We start from the raw sequence: 18,757 nt of genomic DNA, 5'->3' as shown, positions 1-18,757 counted from the left end.
CTGTTATCACTTTAGGTACCAATTGTTAACTTTCTTTAAAAACAAAATTAAAACCAATCAAATTCTGACACGTGACATTTTTAATCTATTACCATTTTAGGTACTTAAATTATGCAACTTTTTCAGAGCAGGTGCCTAAAGTTTTTTTTCAGAGCAGGTGCCTAAAGTTTTATTTAGTTACCATTTTAGGTATCAACCGTCAACTCTTGGTAAACAAAGAATTCAAACCAAATAAATTATGACACATGACATTTTTACTTAAAAATTGTAAATACTTTTATCCCATACTTAAGGTCAATTTTAAACTTGTCATAATTTGATTGGTTTGAATCTTTTTAACGAGAATTAACTGTTAACATCTAAAGTGGTAATAGAATATAACTTTAAAAACCTACGTTTAAAAAACAAACTTTCAAGTACGAAAAAAATACATAATTTGAGTAACTATTTTTCATATATATTTTTTAAATAATCGTAAAAATTATTTATTTTAAAGATATTTTAAAAAATTCCATGTGTCTTTCTCTTGTTGTACCATCATATCAGCCCTTAGTAAAAATAGAGGAGTTTTTGAGTAAGTAAAATGTAATATCACTCTTAGTACAGGGTCTCCACGGTAGTTTTACCCATTTAATTATTTTCACTTTCCAATTAATCATTTCACTTACCAGAACCTCTCCCCTTTTCACGCGCAAGAAATCGCATCCAAACCCTTAAAGAAATCCGCCGCAGCTGTTTAACACCGTAATCGGCACCATTCAAGCCTTTCTCAAGTTTAAACTAAGCCATTCATTCTCTATTTTCTAAATATACAAAGAAAATCACCAAAAACAGTTCTCACCACAGACAAAGCAAACTAGAATAACTCTATAATACCTTGGCTCCGTCACCGAACACCGCCTTCGCCTGCCGTCTAATCAGCCACCGGTTTTGACTCGCGGCTTGTCCTCAACTTTGATGGCTTCCCCACTATCCGGATTTTGACTAGTGCTTTGGTTTTCAAAGATCGGTAAGGGATGGTTCCTCCTTTTAATTACTTCTCCGGTTTCTTTCTTTCTTTGTTTGCTGACTTTTGGTTTGGTTATGGGTGTTGATTTAGGAGATCGGTTAGGAGTTAGTGTGGTTGGGATTAGAAATGGTGATAGTGTACGTGTGCGGTGATATGGTTGTGACAGGCTTGAGTGGGGGTTTGCTGGGTTATTCAGGGTTTAGCGATGATGTTAATAGTAGTTTAGGTGATGCTTGTTGAACAGTGAGTGAAGGTTGTTGGGTTAATGGCTGGAGTTTGGGGTCAATAGAGCACATGTTGCGTGTGAGACTATGGTTGTGAAGGATGGTGTTTACTGGTGGACTCGAAAAGGCTTGGTTAGTAGGGATTTAAGAGAGGACCATTTGGTGGCGGCAATGGGCTAAGGATGATAGCCAGAGAGGGAGTAGAGATGGTGGGAGCCGAGGGGAGAGAGTTGTTGGGTTGGCGCAGCTTTGTTTCCTTGTTCTCTCTCTCTCTCTTACTAATCTCCTTTATGCCTTTTTCAGGTGCTGTTTTAATTATTGACTGAGGTAAACAAACCCTAGACTGGTCGAATCAGCTAAGCCAACCGCAAGCCGAGATGTCGTCGACTCTACTCGAGGTGACTCGGGCTGCTCATGAAGATGTGGAACAGCTTGAGCGGCTCATGGTGAAGGACCTGCAAAATGATCCGCCTACTGCCAAAGATAAATTGTATCAGAGCCACCGCGTCCGCAATAATATTGACACCATCATCTCCACCACTGAGAAGCTAGTAATACTTCCCTATTATATGTGAAATTGAGTTACTGCTATATCTTTATTTTGTGTTCATTTTTGTATTTATTTTTGAACGGCTTCAGATTGAGATATACGAAGATAAAGACAATGCTAGGAAAGATGAAATTGCTGCTCTTGGAGGTCAAACGGCTACTGGAATTAATGTCTTTAGTGCATTTTATGATAGATTGAAGGAGGTAACTTTTTACTTTGTTTTTAACCTGGAGACAAAAATGCTAAGCTGGAATTTTACACAAATCCTGCTTTTTTCTTAGAAGCATGAATAAATCTGAGTGATTTTGATTTTCAAAGTTTTTGTTTAGCAAAGGAGGAGAAATTTAATCCAAAATTGATGTTTAGTGAAGTAATTGTTACTCAAATGCAGATTCGTGAGTACCATAGAAAGCACCCAGCTGCTCGACTTGTCAATGTTAATGAAGAGGATGAGGCTTTACTTAAGGAAGAACCAGTTATTGAGTTCAGTGGCGAGGTCTCTTCTCACCCCCTCCCCAACACTAGCATACAATTAAGCACCTTTTGTTGCTGTAATTTCCTATTTTATGTTGTGTTTTCTTTCTGCCATCTGGTCTTACTTGTTAGCTATTCATTTCAGGAAGCCTTTGGTCGGTACCTGGACCTGCACGAATTGTTCAATCAGTACATTAATTCTAAATTTGGATCCAAAATTGAATACTCAGCTTACCTCGACGTCTTTTCACAGCCGCACAATATCCCTTGGAAATTGAAGTCAACAAGGTAAAATATCCTCAATTCTATTTTTATTCTTGCTTTTCTTAAGGTGCTTTACCACAGCTTAATTTCTTTCTGCGGTTCTACAATTTGGCATGCTTCTTATACTGTATTTACAAATATTGTTATCTGTAGGCAATTCAGGGAGTACATGGAGAATTTGCTGGAGTATCTTATTTACTTCTTTCAGAGGACTGAACCACTGCAAGATCTTGACAGAATCTTTTCCAAGGTTTCGTATTATTTACATCAAAAGTTAATTGAATATCTTTATCCAAAAATAGATTCTTAAACTTTAGGATGCTATGATGCTAAACTCGAACCTATTTTGTAACACGGGGTTATTGACTTTTTAGAAAAAGAATTGACATGAGTGATGAGTCTTATGTGAGCTATAAATAAAATGGTTCTGATAAATTGAAATACATTTATGGTGGTTTGTGATAGGTTGAGGCTGAGTTTGAGGAGCAGTGGGCTAATGGCCGGGTACAAGGATGGGAAAAGCAAGGTCAAGAAAATGAAGATGATCCTGCGCAACATACCATGATTGACCTTGATTATTACAGTACAGTTGAAGAGCTTATGGAAGTGGGTCCAGAAAAGTTAAAGGAGGTAATTTTGGTCCTCTTTGATTATGTTCATCATTGCTAGACATTGTTTGCTGTAGTGACTCCAATCCAATCTCTTCAGTTCAGTGCTTAGAAATGTGTGTTTTCCATTTCTTTTAGGTAAATGCATGACCAAGTTGTATTAAAGAGTTAAAAATGAAGAAACATGTTGCTATTGTATTATCTGATGTTGTCAATGTAAACATCTTATCTTGCTGGTTACTTTCAAAGTAATTAGTTATTTTGAGAATGAAAAATATTATGTGGTTCTGGCTATAAATTCTTATGCTGTGATTGTGTTCATTTATGCTATGTTTGGAAACATAAATTTGAAAATTTAGATTTGGAATTCATTTGTAACCTCAGAGTTGTTCTCTTCTGTTTTAATTGCTGTAATGTGGGTTTTAAGATCCATTGCAATTACATATCAAGCTTTTCACTTTGCCAGAACCCCAAAGGCTTTATTGTTTGAGATTTTTGAGGGAATTATTTGATATGTACTTGAAATACTTTGCTAACAGCCTAAAAGTTAAAATGAATTAGATCTTATTGGGCTTCCTTCTTAGTAGATGATGGGTGAATTGTCTATTTATCCCTGCAGGCTTTGGCATCATTAGGACTAAAAACTGGTGGTACTGTCCAGCAGCGTGCAGAGAGGCTTTTCCTAACCAAGGTAATATGTGCTCTGACCTTTCATTTTCTCGAAATACCCATATCTGTTGCTTATCTAAGCTTGTATTTCTTCCAAAGATCTTCCAAGTACATGGTTCATATATATTGAACATATTGTATTAGACAACATACCTGAATTCAACATTCACACCTGGGTTTGAGTAACCTAGGCTAATAAATCTCTCTTTTGGCATTGTACTTCTGGTAATCGTGATTATATTTAAGATGGCAACTGGGATTGTACTATTATTTTGAAATTTGAAATAGTTTTGGGAAATCTTCATATTAGACTCTCTTGCTAGGATTTGCTCAAATGAAATAGGAATTTATTATTTTGAGTGATGAAGAAAGGAAATAGGCTAGAGGGCTTGAAGCTTGGTATTAGAGGATGATGAAGGACAACCAGTGATGAAACCTGATACAGCTATGAAATAATTTGAGACTAGGTTATGTTGCAAAATGTTGATTCTATAGGCTGGTTTAATAGTAATTGTGTTTTTCTGGTAATGTAATATCAAATAAATTGGAAAAAAACGTACATTCAATGTCTATATGTTTTTCACAGCACACCCCACTGGAAAAGCTGGACAAAAAACATTTTGCAAAAGGCTCACACGGACCTCGACAAAATGGGTCTACTGCAGTTTCACAAGACATTAACAGTCTGAAACATATTGCATTGATGGAGGCCAAGATGAAGAAACTCTCTGATTTACTGAGTAAGGTTAGTTGGTTGCTTACTTTGCCCTTACCTGTCTTTGATAAAAATGTGAAACATGAGAGAAAGCCTTTGCAAAAGTATGTCGCTGCTGTTTGTAGTCCAGATATGGTAACTATAGTGGATGGTTTTAACTACTATTCCTGTGATCTTTTACAGACAATTGAACAAACAAAAGAAAATGTGGTAAAGAAGCAAGCATTGACGTATGAGGAAATGGAACAAGAACGTGAGGAGGTAAGTTAATCTCTTGGCATAGTAATTCAAGTGTATCTAATATTAGAACAAAATCCATTGCTTATATTGTGATGGTATGATTATAGATCACTAACCCTGGCCCTAAGCACCTTGTATGGATGGCTGTAGGTAGAGTTTTGAATGCTGGGGCCTGTATGGACCAATCAACCAGGTGTCAACCTTGTTCCAGGTCTGCAGGCCTCACTTTCGGGCTTAATTGGGCAGTTTATTTCTGCATTTTTACTTAAATCTAAAGGACACAATTTAAATGGAAGAAATTAGGAATTTTAGTTTTTTACATAATTCCTATGACCATATATCAGGCCAAACAAATAGAGGGGATGAAATATCTTTGATCAAATTAACTGATCAAATGATGGTGAAACAACCATCGGCTTTGATTGTTCACTCAATGAATGTTTTATCTTTGATTGGACTTTTTCTTTTTTCATAAGTCGCTGACATTTGAGCAACTGTCATGGTTAACCAGTGCCTATTGAGTTGTCGGTCCCTCTTCTAATTTCTGTTTTTTTTTAGTAGTAAACAAAAGCTGAAACTTTTTCTTGAAAATTTTGGCTATCTTTAAATTCTGTTTGTTGTGGTTTTCTTACTATAAATTGTTGCTTTCTAACAGGAAGAGACACAAGTTGACACGGAAAGTGATGATGAAGATCAACAGATCTATAATCCTCTTAAATTGCCAATGGGTTGGGATGGCAAGCCTATACCTTACTGGCTTTACAAACTTCATGGTCTTGGTCAGGTAATTTCTCCTACTAATTCTTTATGTGATGTGAATTTTGGCGCATGCAGCTACTTTGCCAACTTATTGATGACTAAACAAAAAACAGTGAAAGCTCGAACAAATATAACATTAAATCTTTTTTATTGTTTTGTGTTTTCGTAAACCTATAGGTGCATTTTCCTTTATGTTTTACAACTAATTCTAATAAAAAGGTTGATGTTTCTCTCCACATTTTCTTCTAATTCAAGAGGGAAGAGGAAGTAGGAGTGTTAGTGAGACATCTGTACTTCTGAGTTCAACTTGATCATGTTCAGTGGAGGTCGAGGTCGAGGTCGAGCTATCAAGCAAGCTAAATTCAAATATCCTAACTCTTGACAGATTAACTTGCGAGACTAATCGAGCTTTTCTGTTTTTAATAATATTGGAAACTCTCAATTTGAACTCAAACTCGAAGCTAAGGTCAATCATAAATAATCAAGTTTGAAATTAAGCATTAGAATCATTCTTATATTTTACTAGATAAAATGAGCTTAATTGAATTTAGCTGAGTGAACTTGAGCAGTTTGATTTTTATCTTGATCTTGGCCCTAGGAGGAAGGATGGAGTGGTTGTGCTAGGGCTTTTGAATTTTTCTTCACTCTTTGATTGCCTAGTTATTTTTGAGTTCTGGATCTCATACAGCCCTGCCCCCCATTTCTTTTTTATTCTTCAGGAGTTTAAGTGTGAGATTTGTGGGAACTACAGCTACTGGGGCCGTCGGGCTTTTGAGAGGCATTTCAAAGAATGGCGGCATCAGCATGGCATGCGATGCCTTGGTATTCCTAACACCAAGAACTTTAATGAAATCACCAATATTCAGGTATGAGATGTTTGTTATTCAGATATTGTGCAATGATTTATGTTCTTTCTGCTTCATCTGCCTATATGTGGTTTCTTCATGATTGTGTTTATGTGCCATCACCTTTGGTTTTCCGTTTCACAACCAATGCCTTGTTTGTCCATGTAAAGCAAAAAGATAGCTAGAGTTTACGTCTCCTTGTACGCAAACGATTTTCAAATCTAATTTATGAGTTTATTTAGGTATAAATGTATAGTGATTAACCTGGGAGCTTGAAATTGGAAAATTGGTTGCGCAGGAAGCACAAGAATTGTGGGAGAAGATACGAGAACGGCAAGGAGTGAACAAGTGGCGTCCAGATCTTGAAGAAGAATACGAAGATAAAGAGGGCAACATTTATAACAAGAAGACGTATACCGATCTGCAGCGGCAGGGACTGATTTAAAGACGCTTGTGTTGAGAGTTAGATGTTTCCCATGCCTCAGGACATTGTTCTTAATTTTGTTACCTGTTAACCTTGATCATCATGTATGTATGATTAATGCTTTTGTGGCCACCCTGAGGGATAGAGGTTAGAAGAGTTTGTGAGACAGTTGTCTGAATTTGTAGCTCAACAAAACTAATTACTTAGTTCGAGGTAACAGTTAAACCCGGGAAAATTCGCTTGCGCAAGACCTTGTGAATATGAATGCTGAGCCATTTACACCTCGAGGATGAGCAATATAATATAAAAATGGACAATGAGGAGAAATTTGAACATTTGGTTTCGTATGCTCTTCCACGCTTATGACGTCTCCCTCGTTTCCTTTTTATCAAACGCACAAGAAAGGAAAAGAAAATAGATTACAACATGTTGAGATAATACTGAGATTGTGAAGAGGATGAGGAACGGATTAAGGCAGGGAAAGGTAGAGAATTAATAGGCCAAGTACCGAAGTAGATGGACAAGAACTAATGGGCTTGAAGAGTGGATCAGAGATGAGTGCAAAAAAATCGGAAAAAGAGAATGGAAGATGGGTCAACAAATCTTTATGCTCTGAAAGGAAAAGGCTCAATATCCATAGCTGAAGGATACTGATGATTTCAAGCGAGGAGCCCCTGAAATGTTGATGCCAACTGTCTAAAAATAATGATAGTACAATTTGATTACAAATTTGTTACAACAATTTCATGTATAAGGGTTGCTGTAACAATTGTTTCTCTATCCTGAATGAAATATCAAAACTCTTCTCTTCTCCATCTTCTTCCATTCTCAAACCTCTAATTTCTTCAGTAATTTCAGTACACAAACAAGTGGGTTATAACAATTTGGTATTAAAGCTACCGAAAGATCTATTGGTTCGAGCTGGGAAAGCTGAGGAAGGCCATTGTCATAGTTGGTTCTGATGGTACCGCGATGTAGCAACTCCAGGAACAGCTGGAAAAAAACAATTGGAAATATTGCAGGATGAAAACATAATTCCAAAGTGATGGGAAAAGCAGAAAGAAAGCATTGATGTGAAATTTACTGAGCAACAACAGAGTATAGAGGCCAGTTTATCGAGATTCAGGGATACATTAGTAGGATCTTGGACCTGTTGTCTCAGAAAGGCCAAGCACCACAACCTGTTACCATTGCAAACATTAACCAGAAAACTAATCAGGTACCCTATTCAAACACTATCTAAAGCTGATGAAAAAAGCCAGTCCAGATAACAGTTATTGATGACAATGAAAGGTATACTTATCAACCAAATGAATCAGGTGTTTTAGCTCCAAAACCATCCTTCAAACCTTAACATGGAAAAAGCAATGACACACTTAGTTGGGTCTAGCAGTTCACCTACCTTTAAAGAGAAGCAACTAATATAAAAGAACACAAACACTAACGCGTCTAGAAACCTTGGCCTATTTTCCCTTAGACCAAAAATCGAATTACAAAACTTTAATGCAGCAAATCCTTGAGCGTGGATACGAATTGTTAAAAGTATTTCAACTTATTTTCAATGGAAGAACATTAGAAGTTAGAGACTACAGAAAGACAATTTGACATTATGGAGTTCGCCAATGATTTGTATCTCAGGTTTTGTGATAGAACCTGCCTTGATGTATGGAAGAATTTAACAAGTTGACACAAAGAGGATCAGTGGAGGACTACCAAGAAATATTTGAAGACTTGAGGTCTCATGCTCCAGTATAATTTGCACTTAAATGAAGAGTATTTTGTGTCCAGTTTTGTGAGTGGACTCACGGAAGAAACCAAAGTTAGACAATGAACCTTCATCTTTGTCTATTGCCTTTCAACACGCTAAACTTCATGAACTTTCCATGGAACTTGAAGCAAAAAAATAAAAACCTAAATTTTCCCAACCAAACTCTTCCTCTACATATACAAAAGCCTATCCTACCACAAACTCTACCACACCTAGACCTAACATGACCCCACCACCTATTGTTCCTAACAGACATAATATCATGAAGTACAAAAAAAACCGATAACCTATGTTTTAAATGTGGAGATAAGTTTCTTCCTGGCTACCAATGCAAGGTTAAAGAGTTAAATTCCCTGGAAGAAGGAGCTGAGCATCCTACTGATGGGTTGATTGAGGAGGAATCCACTGAAGAATCCTTACCTGTTAATGGAGAAGAGAATGAAGGAGTATTAGAAATCTCTATTAATTATTTGATTGGCAGTGTTGGGTAGAGGTGATCATGGGCCGGGCCGGGCTCAGAAAAAATTTCAGCCCGCGTCCTAGGCCGGGCTCGGGAAAAAATTCCTAAGTCCGAGCTCGGCCCGGCCCGACTCATTTTTTAATAAACATCAAAAATTTATTTTAAAAATAAAAAAATAAAAAAGTATTTTAAAAATATTTTAAAATTAAAATTAAAAATATATATTTATTATATATTCGGACTGGGCCGGGCCGGGCCTGGGCTAAAAAGTGGTGCCCGCGGCCCGACCCATTTTCTAAAAAGGCCTCATTTTTTTTGCCCAAACACATATTTCGGGCTTATATTTTTACCCGAACCCTCCCATATTTTGGGTAGGCCATCTGGCCGGGCTGGGTCGGGCCGCCCGGCCCATGATCACCTCTAGTTCTGGGTTTAGCACTTTAAGAATACAAGGTTCTATTAAGGGAAGAAATATCTACATCCTAGTGGACACTGAGAGTATCACAGCTTTATAACCCCTAATTGGGCAACAAATGCTCTTGAACTGGTTCAAACACATCCACTTACTATCACAATAGCAAATGGAGAGAAGCTATTTAATACAGCTAAGTCCAAGCAACAACAGTGGTCCATGCAAGGTGATGAATTTTAGCATGATTTTAGAGTTTTAGCTTTGGGAGGAAGTGATATGGTTTTAGGAGTTGATTGTATGAGGAAATTCAGTCCCCTAATAATGGACTTCAAGAATATGGCTATGAGCTTTCAACAAGGAGACCAAAGTATTACTTTGAGAGGTGGTCTTAAAGTGGCTAAGTTGAAGGTGATTGCAGGGGGGAATTTTCAGAAGTTGGATGCCAAGTATAGTGACCTGACTAGCGAAATATATATGTTGATCATGGAAGGACAAGAGGTTGAAATACCTAAGGAGTTAAATCAATTGTTAGTTGTCCATATAGATGTCTTTGAAGAACCTAGAGGGATGCCTCCTGCTAGGTAACAGGATCATTGCATAATATTGAAACAGGATGTTCAACCAATTAACCTCGGGCCTTATAGTTTTCCCCACCATCAAAAGGCTGAAGTGGAGAGGCAAATAACAGAGATGCTATCTTCCTCTATAATTCAAATCAGTCAAAGTCCCTTTGCCTCATCCTGTTTGTTAGCAAAGAAGGATGGAACTTAAAGGCTATGTGTTGGCTACAGATAGGTCAATGCCATGACAATTAAGAATAAATTTCCAATTCCTGTTGTAGAGGACCTCTTGGATGAGTTAGCAGGTGCCAAATTCTACTCTAGGACTTAAGGCCGGAGGAGGACATACCAAAGATAGCTTTCAGAACACATCATGGACCTGACCAATGCCTCTGCTACCTTTCGGTCCTTGATGAATGACATCTTTGGACCCTATTTAAGGAAATCTGTCCTTGTTTTTATGACATCCTATACCCATAGTAATACACTGATCACTTAAGTTGAACATGTGCATACAATTTTATAAGAATTAAGGAAACATCGATTATTTGCTAAGAAGAGCAAATGTTTCATTGCGCAGAAGCAAGTGGAGTATCTTGGTCACATTATATCTTATGAAGGTGTAGCTATGAACCCAGCCAAGATAGAAGCTATGGTTAAGTGGCCTTTACCAAGTTCATTGAAGCCATTGAGGGGATTCCTAGGGCTCACAGGGTATTACAGGAAATTCATAAGAGGATATGGAGAAATAAGCAAACCTTTGACTAGCATACTAAAGAAGGAACGATTTTCTTGGAGTCCAGAAGTTGTTCAAGCATTTCAACAATTAAAGGGTGTTACGTGTAAAGTGATGAAAAAATCTGGTTTAGAAAATAGTTTTTTGTCACAGCAGAAAATTAAAATTTAAAAAATCGAGTCAGTTTGATATTTATAATAATAAACTTTTTTCTAAAAATACTTGTGCTTTGTACGATACAGATCCTAGACGTTCCTAAATTTCAATCGAATGACCTTCTCTGTTATCCTCGTAACATGAATTGCTTCGAGTGTAAGTTCGAACAATCACGAACCAAAAACAATTAATTACTTTCAGTAAGAAAGTAGTTCTCTCTTAATAGAAATCAGTAGAATTGTAATTACTAGAAAATAAAATTTATTATAAGAAAATAAATTCTCACTACTTTATGGTAGAGTAACAATATTTGAAACTTGTCTGCAAAAACTTGTGTGAATAGTTTTACTAGTATCATTTAATTATAGTGAGAGATAAGAGAATCCTAATTGAATTAATAAAATACAAATAATATTTATTTAATAAAAACATTATTCTACTCTAAGGAGAATTGAGTGGGTGACACACCCTAGTAAATAATACTAAGGATGTCGCACTTCTCTCTTATGATGAGGGGATTTAGGCCACTCCTATATTGGGTCCAATTATGTACTTAATGGACTTTTAACCCAACACTTTATAATTTAATCCAACCCAATACATGTTTTCTATTTTTCAAAATAAATATTTATTTATTTAGATAAACTAATTTTCTAATTGAATAATTTCTCAACCCAATTCTAGTTTCGTTAAAATCATGGTAACTTTATCGTAAAACAATCTATGAGGAAATATATTCAATTTTCGCATTCAATGGATTTACAATGACTAGTTAATTTATTTTTATTTTCAAACTTCAATTAAGTAATTAATTAATAACTCGAAAAACTTAAATTGATTCTCAAGTCATTTTTATACTCAATGAGAAAACACATCCACTTGTGAATATGACTCATTTCTTTAACTTCATCTTTCCCATCTATTCCTGTTCATTTGGTTCTACAAGCAATTCATTTATGGTTTCAACGAGCTAGCGAAGGGATTGATTGGACATATGTAATTAGGTCTCAAATAATTTATAATTAAGTTCCAGTTTTCACCTATTAATTATAAACTTATTTAGTCACGAAGTCATTTCACTATAATGACTGAGCTCTCCCTAGTTATATACCATTATGAAAGCTACTTAATCAGTAGTCATCCAATGACCTTATCATTAGTGTGTTACCCTTATAGATATCCTTAATCTCTTTTAGATAAATTTAATTTCCTAATATGATCTTATTTTATCTCGTGGTAACTATTAAATCTTCTTTTGTGAAAAGTCAATTACTATCAAATAATAATTAAGTCATTTATCACAAAGAAAAACATGTGACATAAGCTTTTCATCTACCATATAATGCCCATTAATTGGGTTATTAATTCCACTATTGTGAATCATGCTACATGCTGCAAAAGTCGTATACCCAACACACCAACTTTCAATTCCTTATCTATTTGAACTCGTGCTTTTACTTACATCAAAGTATATGAGTCACACATACATAGTCCACCATCCACGCATGATTAAGGTATGTCACACTATGAACGTCACAAGTGAATAAATCCATAAACGGATCTAGGATCTATTCTACTTGGGTCATGTCAGATGTACTATCAAGTCAGTCCCATCTATGTTTCTATATTTTGGGAGTCATCTGCTTCGATGCCCAAGACAAATATATCCCCAATTGGACTTTATAGATGACATATTAGTTTTTCAATCAATTAGCTCATTTCTGATTAGACTAAGGACATGTTTAGGTTTTTCTACTAATACAAGTTGTCTTTTCATATTACGGCTTGACCATGTAATATCAATTAATATCAGTTAAACATCACATAACCAATGAGCCAATATCTGCTTCCATTTTACTTCGCGTGCAAAATAATTGAAAACAATATACAAAGGATATTAATGTAATTAATGGATATTATTAAATCAATTTTTTTAAAAAAATACAAGTATATGAAATGAATATACTACACTTAAGGTATCAAATCTGACATAAAGCTCATGTGTTGGCCATGCTTGAATTTGCGAAAAAAATTTACTTGGATATAGATGCAAGTTCTAAAGGTATTGGGGTCATCCTATCTTAGGAAGGGAGACCAATAGCTTATCTAAGTAAGGCAATGTGTCCTAGACACTTGGACATCTCCATTTATGAAAAAGAGTATTTAGCAATTTTGATGGCCATTACTAAGTGGAGACACTAGTTAGAGGGAGTGCCTTTTGTAATCAAGATAGATCATGAGCCCTTGAAATATCTCTTAGAGCAAAAGCTAACAACTCCTATTCTAAAGAAAGGAATTTCTAAACTTTTAGGTTTGGACTACACTATTCAATACAAGAAGGGAAAAACAGATTTAGCTATTGATGCATTGTCAAAACAATATAAAGATACTCATGTATTATACCAGTTATCTGCCATCTTGATTTTTGGTTGGGTTCAAGAAGTAGGGGAAAGCTACAAGGAAGATCAATGGGTAAATAAGAAGATCACTACTTTATCTGTTTTTCCTACTTATCACAGAAATTATTCTTACTGTAGTGGAATTTTGAAATACCACAAAAAGGGTTTGTATAGGGAACATAAGATCATTAAGGTAACAAATACTCAAACAGCTCCATGACTCTCCTTAAGGAGAACATTCTAGGGTATAAGCAACCTAAAATAGAACCAAAACGTATTTATACTGGTCAGGTTTTAAGAGGCAGGTGAAAAAACAATATGGCATTTTTCAAAAGACAATGATATAGCATGTAACCCAACCTGGCCCCCTTTAACCAATTCCTATTCCAAGGCAAGCTTGGAAGTGGTTACTATAAATTTCATAGAACGACTTCCTGTTGGGATCTAATACCCTTACTGTAGTGATTTTGTCTTTGTACTTGTAAATTTTTGAACAAATTGGTTTAATAAAAATTTATTATTTTCATTAATATCTTCTGTATATTATCCTCAATAGTTTTTCACACAAAGAAAAATGAAAGCAAATATTGGATCAATGATTATCTAACATTTAAACTAATATTAAGTGGCATTACGTAATCGAATCATAATGCGAGAAGATGATTTATATTAGTAGATAATCTAAACATGTCCTTAGTCTAATCAGAATTGAGCAGATCGATTAAAAGACTAATATGACATCTATCAAGTCCAATTGGGGAGATACCTTGCCTTAGGTACTGGAGCAAATGACTTCCAAAAGATAGAGACATAGATATGACTAACTGAACATGACACAATATTAGAAATAGATCATATGTTGATCTTCTGTAATTTGATATGTCAAATTAGGCTCCCTAGTACGCTTAAAAAGCTTGTTTTCAAGCAATTTATATGGTTTTGTCATGTTCCTAATTAGTTTCCATTCTTTGCTTTAATAAGTGAAATGGTGCATTTTATGCCCCTTTTGAGACCCATAATGGCCAAATGCATCATAAGACCCTAACGATTGATTGAGCTTTGTAAAGAGTCAATGATGACATAAATATAAACAAAAACATCACCTAGAAGGGGGTATCGCGATATCGAAGCATGGAAGTCATGATACCCATTGAAACATGAAGAATTGAAGCCATTTACAATGGTATCACAATACTAGCCTTGGGTGTCGCGATACCTAACCTCCCAAGGACCCTTTAATTTAAGACTATCGTGAGTACCGCGATACCACTATTGTGAAAATAAAAAAATTGACTGCAGGGGTGGTCCTTATCCAACTTCAACACCAATCAAATTTAGACACTTAGGGGCATTTTGGGCACAAAATTTGGGTTGTAATCAGATTAGAAGGCCACTTTTGGCTTAGAACAAAAAGTGTAGACTAGAGAGAGCTTTTAGTTTAGGGTTTCTTCCATCTTGTAGTTTAGGTTTAGGGTAGTTTTCTTCTCCATAACTTAGGGTTTACTTTTCCTATACATTTTCTTGTTTTTCTAAGTGCTAATGGTAGTTAGTTAATTTATTTATCACCACAGCTAGGTTTATTTGTTGGTTTAGTACCTCAAACTTTTATTTTCAATTTAATCATTAGTATTAATATAAATCAGTTTCCTTTTAGTTTCATCATTAAAAGTTTGACCTTTAAGTCTTCTTGTTCATTTCCTTTCCTACCATCTTCTTTACTTTCAAGCTTTTTTTTTAATTTTTAAAAAACCCTAACTTTTCTCATTTTTCTTGTATTTACCATTTATGCACATTTTATGTTATTATTGTGTTCTTGTTTGCTTAAGTAGGAGTATGGGTAGCTAAATCTAAAGTAGTTGGTTGATGAAAATGTAGTGTAGTTAATTTTTTATATAGAGACTAAATTAAAAAAATTGGACTAAATCGAATAGACTTCAAAACTTAGGATTGACGACACTAAGAGAAAATTTAGGTAAGTGAGATCGAGAGGAGATCTTATCAGGCACCAATTCTACAATCCCAGATTAGTTGGTGAGGTCGAAAGATAAACCAGACTAATTTGTCTAAGTTGGTAAAATTAAAGTCGAGAGGTAAAGTAGAGCGAATTTAAGAGTAATAGTGATTTAGATCCCTAATTCAAAAGTTAACCAACAATATGGGAATCAACCAACCTCTGTCTGTTATAGTATTTGTTAATTTTGCACTTTTCATTCTTTACAATTTAGTCCTTTTCTGTTTTACGTAATTAATTAGTTTTAATCAACTTCATTTATAGTCTATCGTAATATAATGCTTAGTGAGTAGGTAGCTTGACTCCTTCATTGCATGTCTATTGAGTAGGAATCATTAAATCATTGACTTAGTAGGGTTCGATCCTTAGAATACTCTGGTGTTCCATTGTAACACTACAAATATTACAATTGACCGATCACACTTACAAACATCGCACACTATTATTTTGATTTGATTGTTCTTTTAGTGTTGATTTCTCTCATGGTCTACGAGGACAGTGAGAGATGGTCAAGTTGTTGGCACCGTTGCTGGGGAGTCGATGCAAGATTTAGTGATTTTTATGTGATTGTGCATGCTTGTTAGTGATTGTTGTCACACCTATACTTAAAAAGAGACGATTTAAAAAAACTATTTTAAAGAGCAGTTTTAACTGCAAGCGTATAGTATCAGTTGTAATATTTATAGTTTCGATGGAATACGAAGTATTCCAAGGGGCTGAACCCAAGGGAGAAGGCGGTTGAGCAATTCCTGTCTACGAGCATGCAAAAGGAGTCTAAATAACTAATAGCTAAAAGCTATATTACGACAAATCTTGAAGTGAAGAGTGATTAATCTAATTATCTATTAACGACCTAAAGGACTAAATTGTAAAGAAGGCAAAGTTATGAAATTCATAAATAACTAACAAATGGTGATTGGTTGACTTTAATGTGGTTCACTAAATGTAACACCCCAAATTTAACCTAAAAGTTAGGCCCAGATCTGACATGTCACATTGAAGTGTTTTTCGAAAACCATGTTTTCATTGGAAACCCTTCTTGAAATTTCAAACTTCTTGCCATTTAAAACTTGTACAAAACCTCAGTTCGCGTTTGTTTATTTTCAATCGAGGTTTATTAAATAAAATTTGCTACATTCAAAACCTTATTATTACGGAAGCTTAATTTAAAACAATTGATTTGCGAAAACGTGATATTTTAAAAATTGAGTTGCGGAAACGTAGTGTTAGAAAACAGTTATTGTTTTGGAAAACTGTGTTCTACTTCTAGCAGATATAAATCACAATCACATCAAATCCCAAATTTGAAATCCAAAAATTATAGAAGCATTATTACAACTCGAATCAAAATCAAACTGCTTTAGTAAATGCACAAAACAAAATTAAACATGCGCAGTTGTGTGGCCCTCTCCGAGTCCTTCGCAGCTCCGAACCGTCTAACGCTGGGGATTACCTGAAAGGTTTTACGAAAAAATAATGTGTAATCCCCTTATTAAAGAAACAGCCAGTATGCAGAAACAGAATCAGTCTAGGCCAGAGCCCTTTAACAGTAACAGTACAGTCTGGGCCTTAGCCCAAAACAGTAATAGTGGCAATTGGGTCTTAGCCCCCATCAGCCTCGGTTGGGCCTGAGCCCATATCAAATGACACATATCACATACATCTGGGCCTAAGCCCATCTTAATATCAGGATCAGTATATGCAATGCATAAATACCCATACCAACCCTGCACTTTATCTCCTGTCCAACCCTACACTCTTGTGGGGATTTAATCGACCCACCCATCTCTACACTCCTGATGTAGCACCGGTTACAGCACTAACCAATACTGTAGTAGAGCTTCCAATCACATAATTAGCTAAAAGCCATCGATGGGTCCACAGTTGTCTCATGCGACCCATACGGCCCTCACATATCAATCACTTCCTCCAATACAAAATCCCAACCCCATGCAGTATGTCATGTCATAAATCATACGTGTATGCAATATGTCATACTCAGTGACAGTCATATAAATATCATAAAGCAAAACGGTCATACATAGCATAATGCCATAACAGTCATTTCATCTCCTAGAGGTATAACAGTCATTTTAACCTTTGAGGGTATTTCGATAATTTTACCCTTCAAGGGTATTTAGGTCATTTTACCCTTCGAGGGTATTTCAATCATTTTACGCTTCGAGGGTATTTCAGTTATTTTACCCTTCAAGGGTATTTCAGTAATTTTACCCTTTGAGGATATTTTGATAATTTTACCCTTCGAGGGTATTTCGGTAATTTTACCTTTCGAGGGTATTTTCGTCATTTTACCCTTCAAAGGTATTTCAGCAATTTTACCCTTCGAGGGTATTTTGATCATTTTATCCTTCGAAGATATTTCGGTAATTTTACCCTTCAAGGGTATTTCGGTCATTTTACAACCTTTCTGAAAGTCTACAGTCGCCTTGAGTGACACAGATAACCTAAATGATCATAATGGTGTAAATGGGCCTAAGTGGGCCACATGAGCAAAACTGCCCTTGGCCATGCGATTGTCATGGCCGGCTCATTATTTCCTATCCATCCAAGAAAATTTTACTCGCGCAGGGCCCACAGGGCCATTAGGCCCACTTGGCCCATTTCAGTCCATTTGGCCCAAAAACATCCCAACACCACTAGATCGCTCGTGGTGACCTCTGTCGTTGTATCAACTTACCAACACGCGCTTTGTACGCTCGTGTGGTAGCCGTAGTCGTACTTTCAACTTTTTGACTTTTCGGTATTTCGAGATTTTGGCATTTACCGATCTACAATTGGAGCGTTGTATGTGTACACCTGTTGAAGAAAAACGCAGTAGCCCACAAGCGTAGAACCTATATTCAATTAAGGTACTTGGTTAGCCATTCCGTTAACGTTCACAACACTTAACCACAATAAGTGTTAGGTTCGGCCAAGAAGAGAGAAAGTGAATGGAAAATATGTAGAAAAAGAATGACCCGAATGGTCAGTTTTAGTTTCAGCATTAGAGGAAAAGAAAGAAAAATGCAAAACCACAAATGCTAGAGAGAAAATTCGGCACCTATACACTCACTAATTGCTGAAATGCATACTCTAAAGTCCCCCTTAGTAGATTTGAGAACAACCTTCTACAATTCAAACTCCCATTTTCCTCCTAAAATCACTCATCCAATCCTCCATGATCCATTCCTTAAATCACTCATTTGACCCACTCAAACTCTCTAACCCAGAGTTCAAATCCAATACCAACTCTTACCTCCACATGAGCAAAATAAATAATCCCATTTGCATGCAATGAGACTTGAACCTCTGACCTCTTTACCACACCTGTGACGCCACCTCCTTGCCACACCTGTGTCGCCACCTTGCCACTACACCATAGACTCTTTTTGTGTCATAATTTCACAAAAATATTTATAAAGCCTTTAAGCTAAGGCCAAGATTAACTTAAGAGAAAAAATCAAAAAATTTGCT

General features: G+C 35.9%; 1 protein-coding gene and 1 long non-coding RNA gene across 5 annotated transcripts; one reads left to right on the top strand and one right to left on the bottom strand.

The window, feature by feature from the left end:
- Positions 1–620: 620 nt before the first annotated feature.
- Positions 621–7,016, top strand: LOC107913690 (splicing factor SF3a60 homolog). 3 transcript variants are annotated; one of them, XM_016842349.2, is made up of 13 exons: positions 621–1,009; positions 1,537–1,784; positions 1,873–1,986; positions 2,175–2,279; positions 2,403–2,545; positions 2,675–2,771; positions 2,987–3,151; positions 3,749–3,820; positions 4,385–4,543; positions 4,697–4,774; positions 5,409–5,537; positions 6,232–6,378; positions 6,656–7,016. In XM_016842349.2, the coding sequence occupies exons 2-13, from the start codon at positions 1,611–1,613 to the stop codon at positions 6,800–6,802; spliced, it is 1,530 nt and encodes a 509-aa protein (XP_016697838.1). In that variant the 5' UTR covers positions 621–1,009; positions 1,537–1,610; the 3' UTR covers positions 6,803–7,016. The 3 variants fall into 3 exon arrangements, with proteins under 3 accessions (XP_016697838.1, XP_040960031.1, XP_016697839.1); XM_041104097.1 differs by having other exon boundaries at positions 624–1,009; positions 2,684–2,771; XM_016842350.2 differs by having other exon boundaries at positions 630–1,009; positions 1,100–1,784.
- Positions 7,017–7,478: 462 nt separating this feature from the next.
- On the bottom strand, positions 7,479–8,988 carry LOC107913691 (uncharacterized). Of its 2 annotated transcripts, XR_005920481.1 has the most exons (3): positions 8,495–8,985; positions 7,866–7,962; positions 7,479–7,774 (listed from the first exon to the last, which is right to left on the bottom strand). It is a non-coding gene; the product is annotated as an uncharacterized lncRNA (long non-coding RNA). The 2 variants fall into 2 exon arrangements; XR_001688619.2 differs by having other exon boundaries at positions 7,866–8,988.
- Between the last annotated feature and the right edge of the window lie 9,769 nt (positions 8,989–18,757).

Source organism: Gossypium hirsutum, chromosome D11, assembly GCF_007990345.1.
Source record: "Gossypium hirsutum isolate 1008001.06 chromosome D11, Gossypium_hirsutum_v2.1, whole genome shotgun sequence".
NCBI classification, from domain to species: Eukaryota; Viridiplantae; Streptophyta; class Magnoliopsida; order Malvales; family Malvaceae; genus Gossypium; species Gossypium hirsutum.
This window is presented reverse-complemented; position numbering and strand designations above follow the sequence as displayed.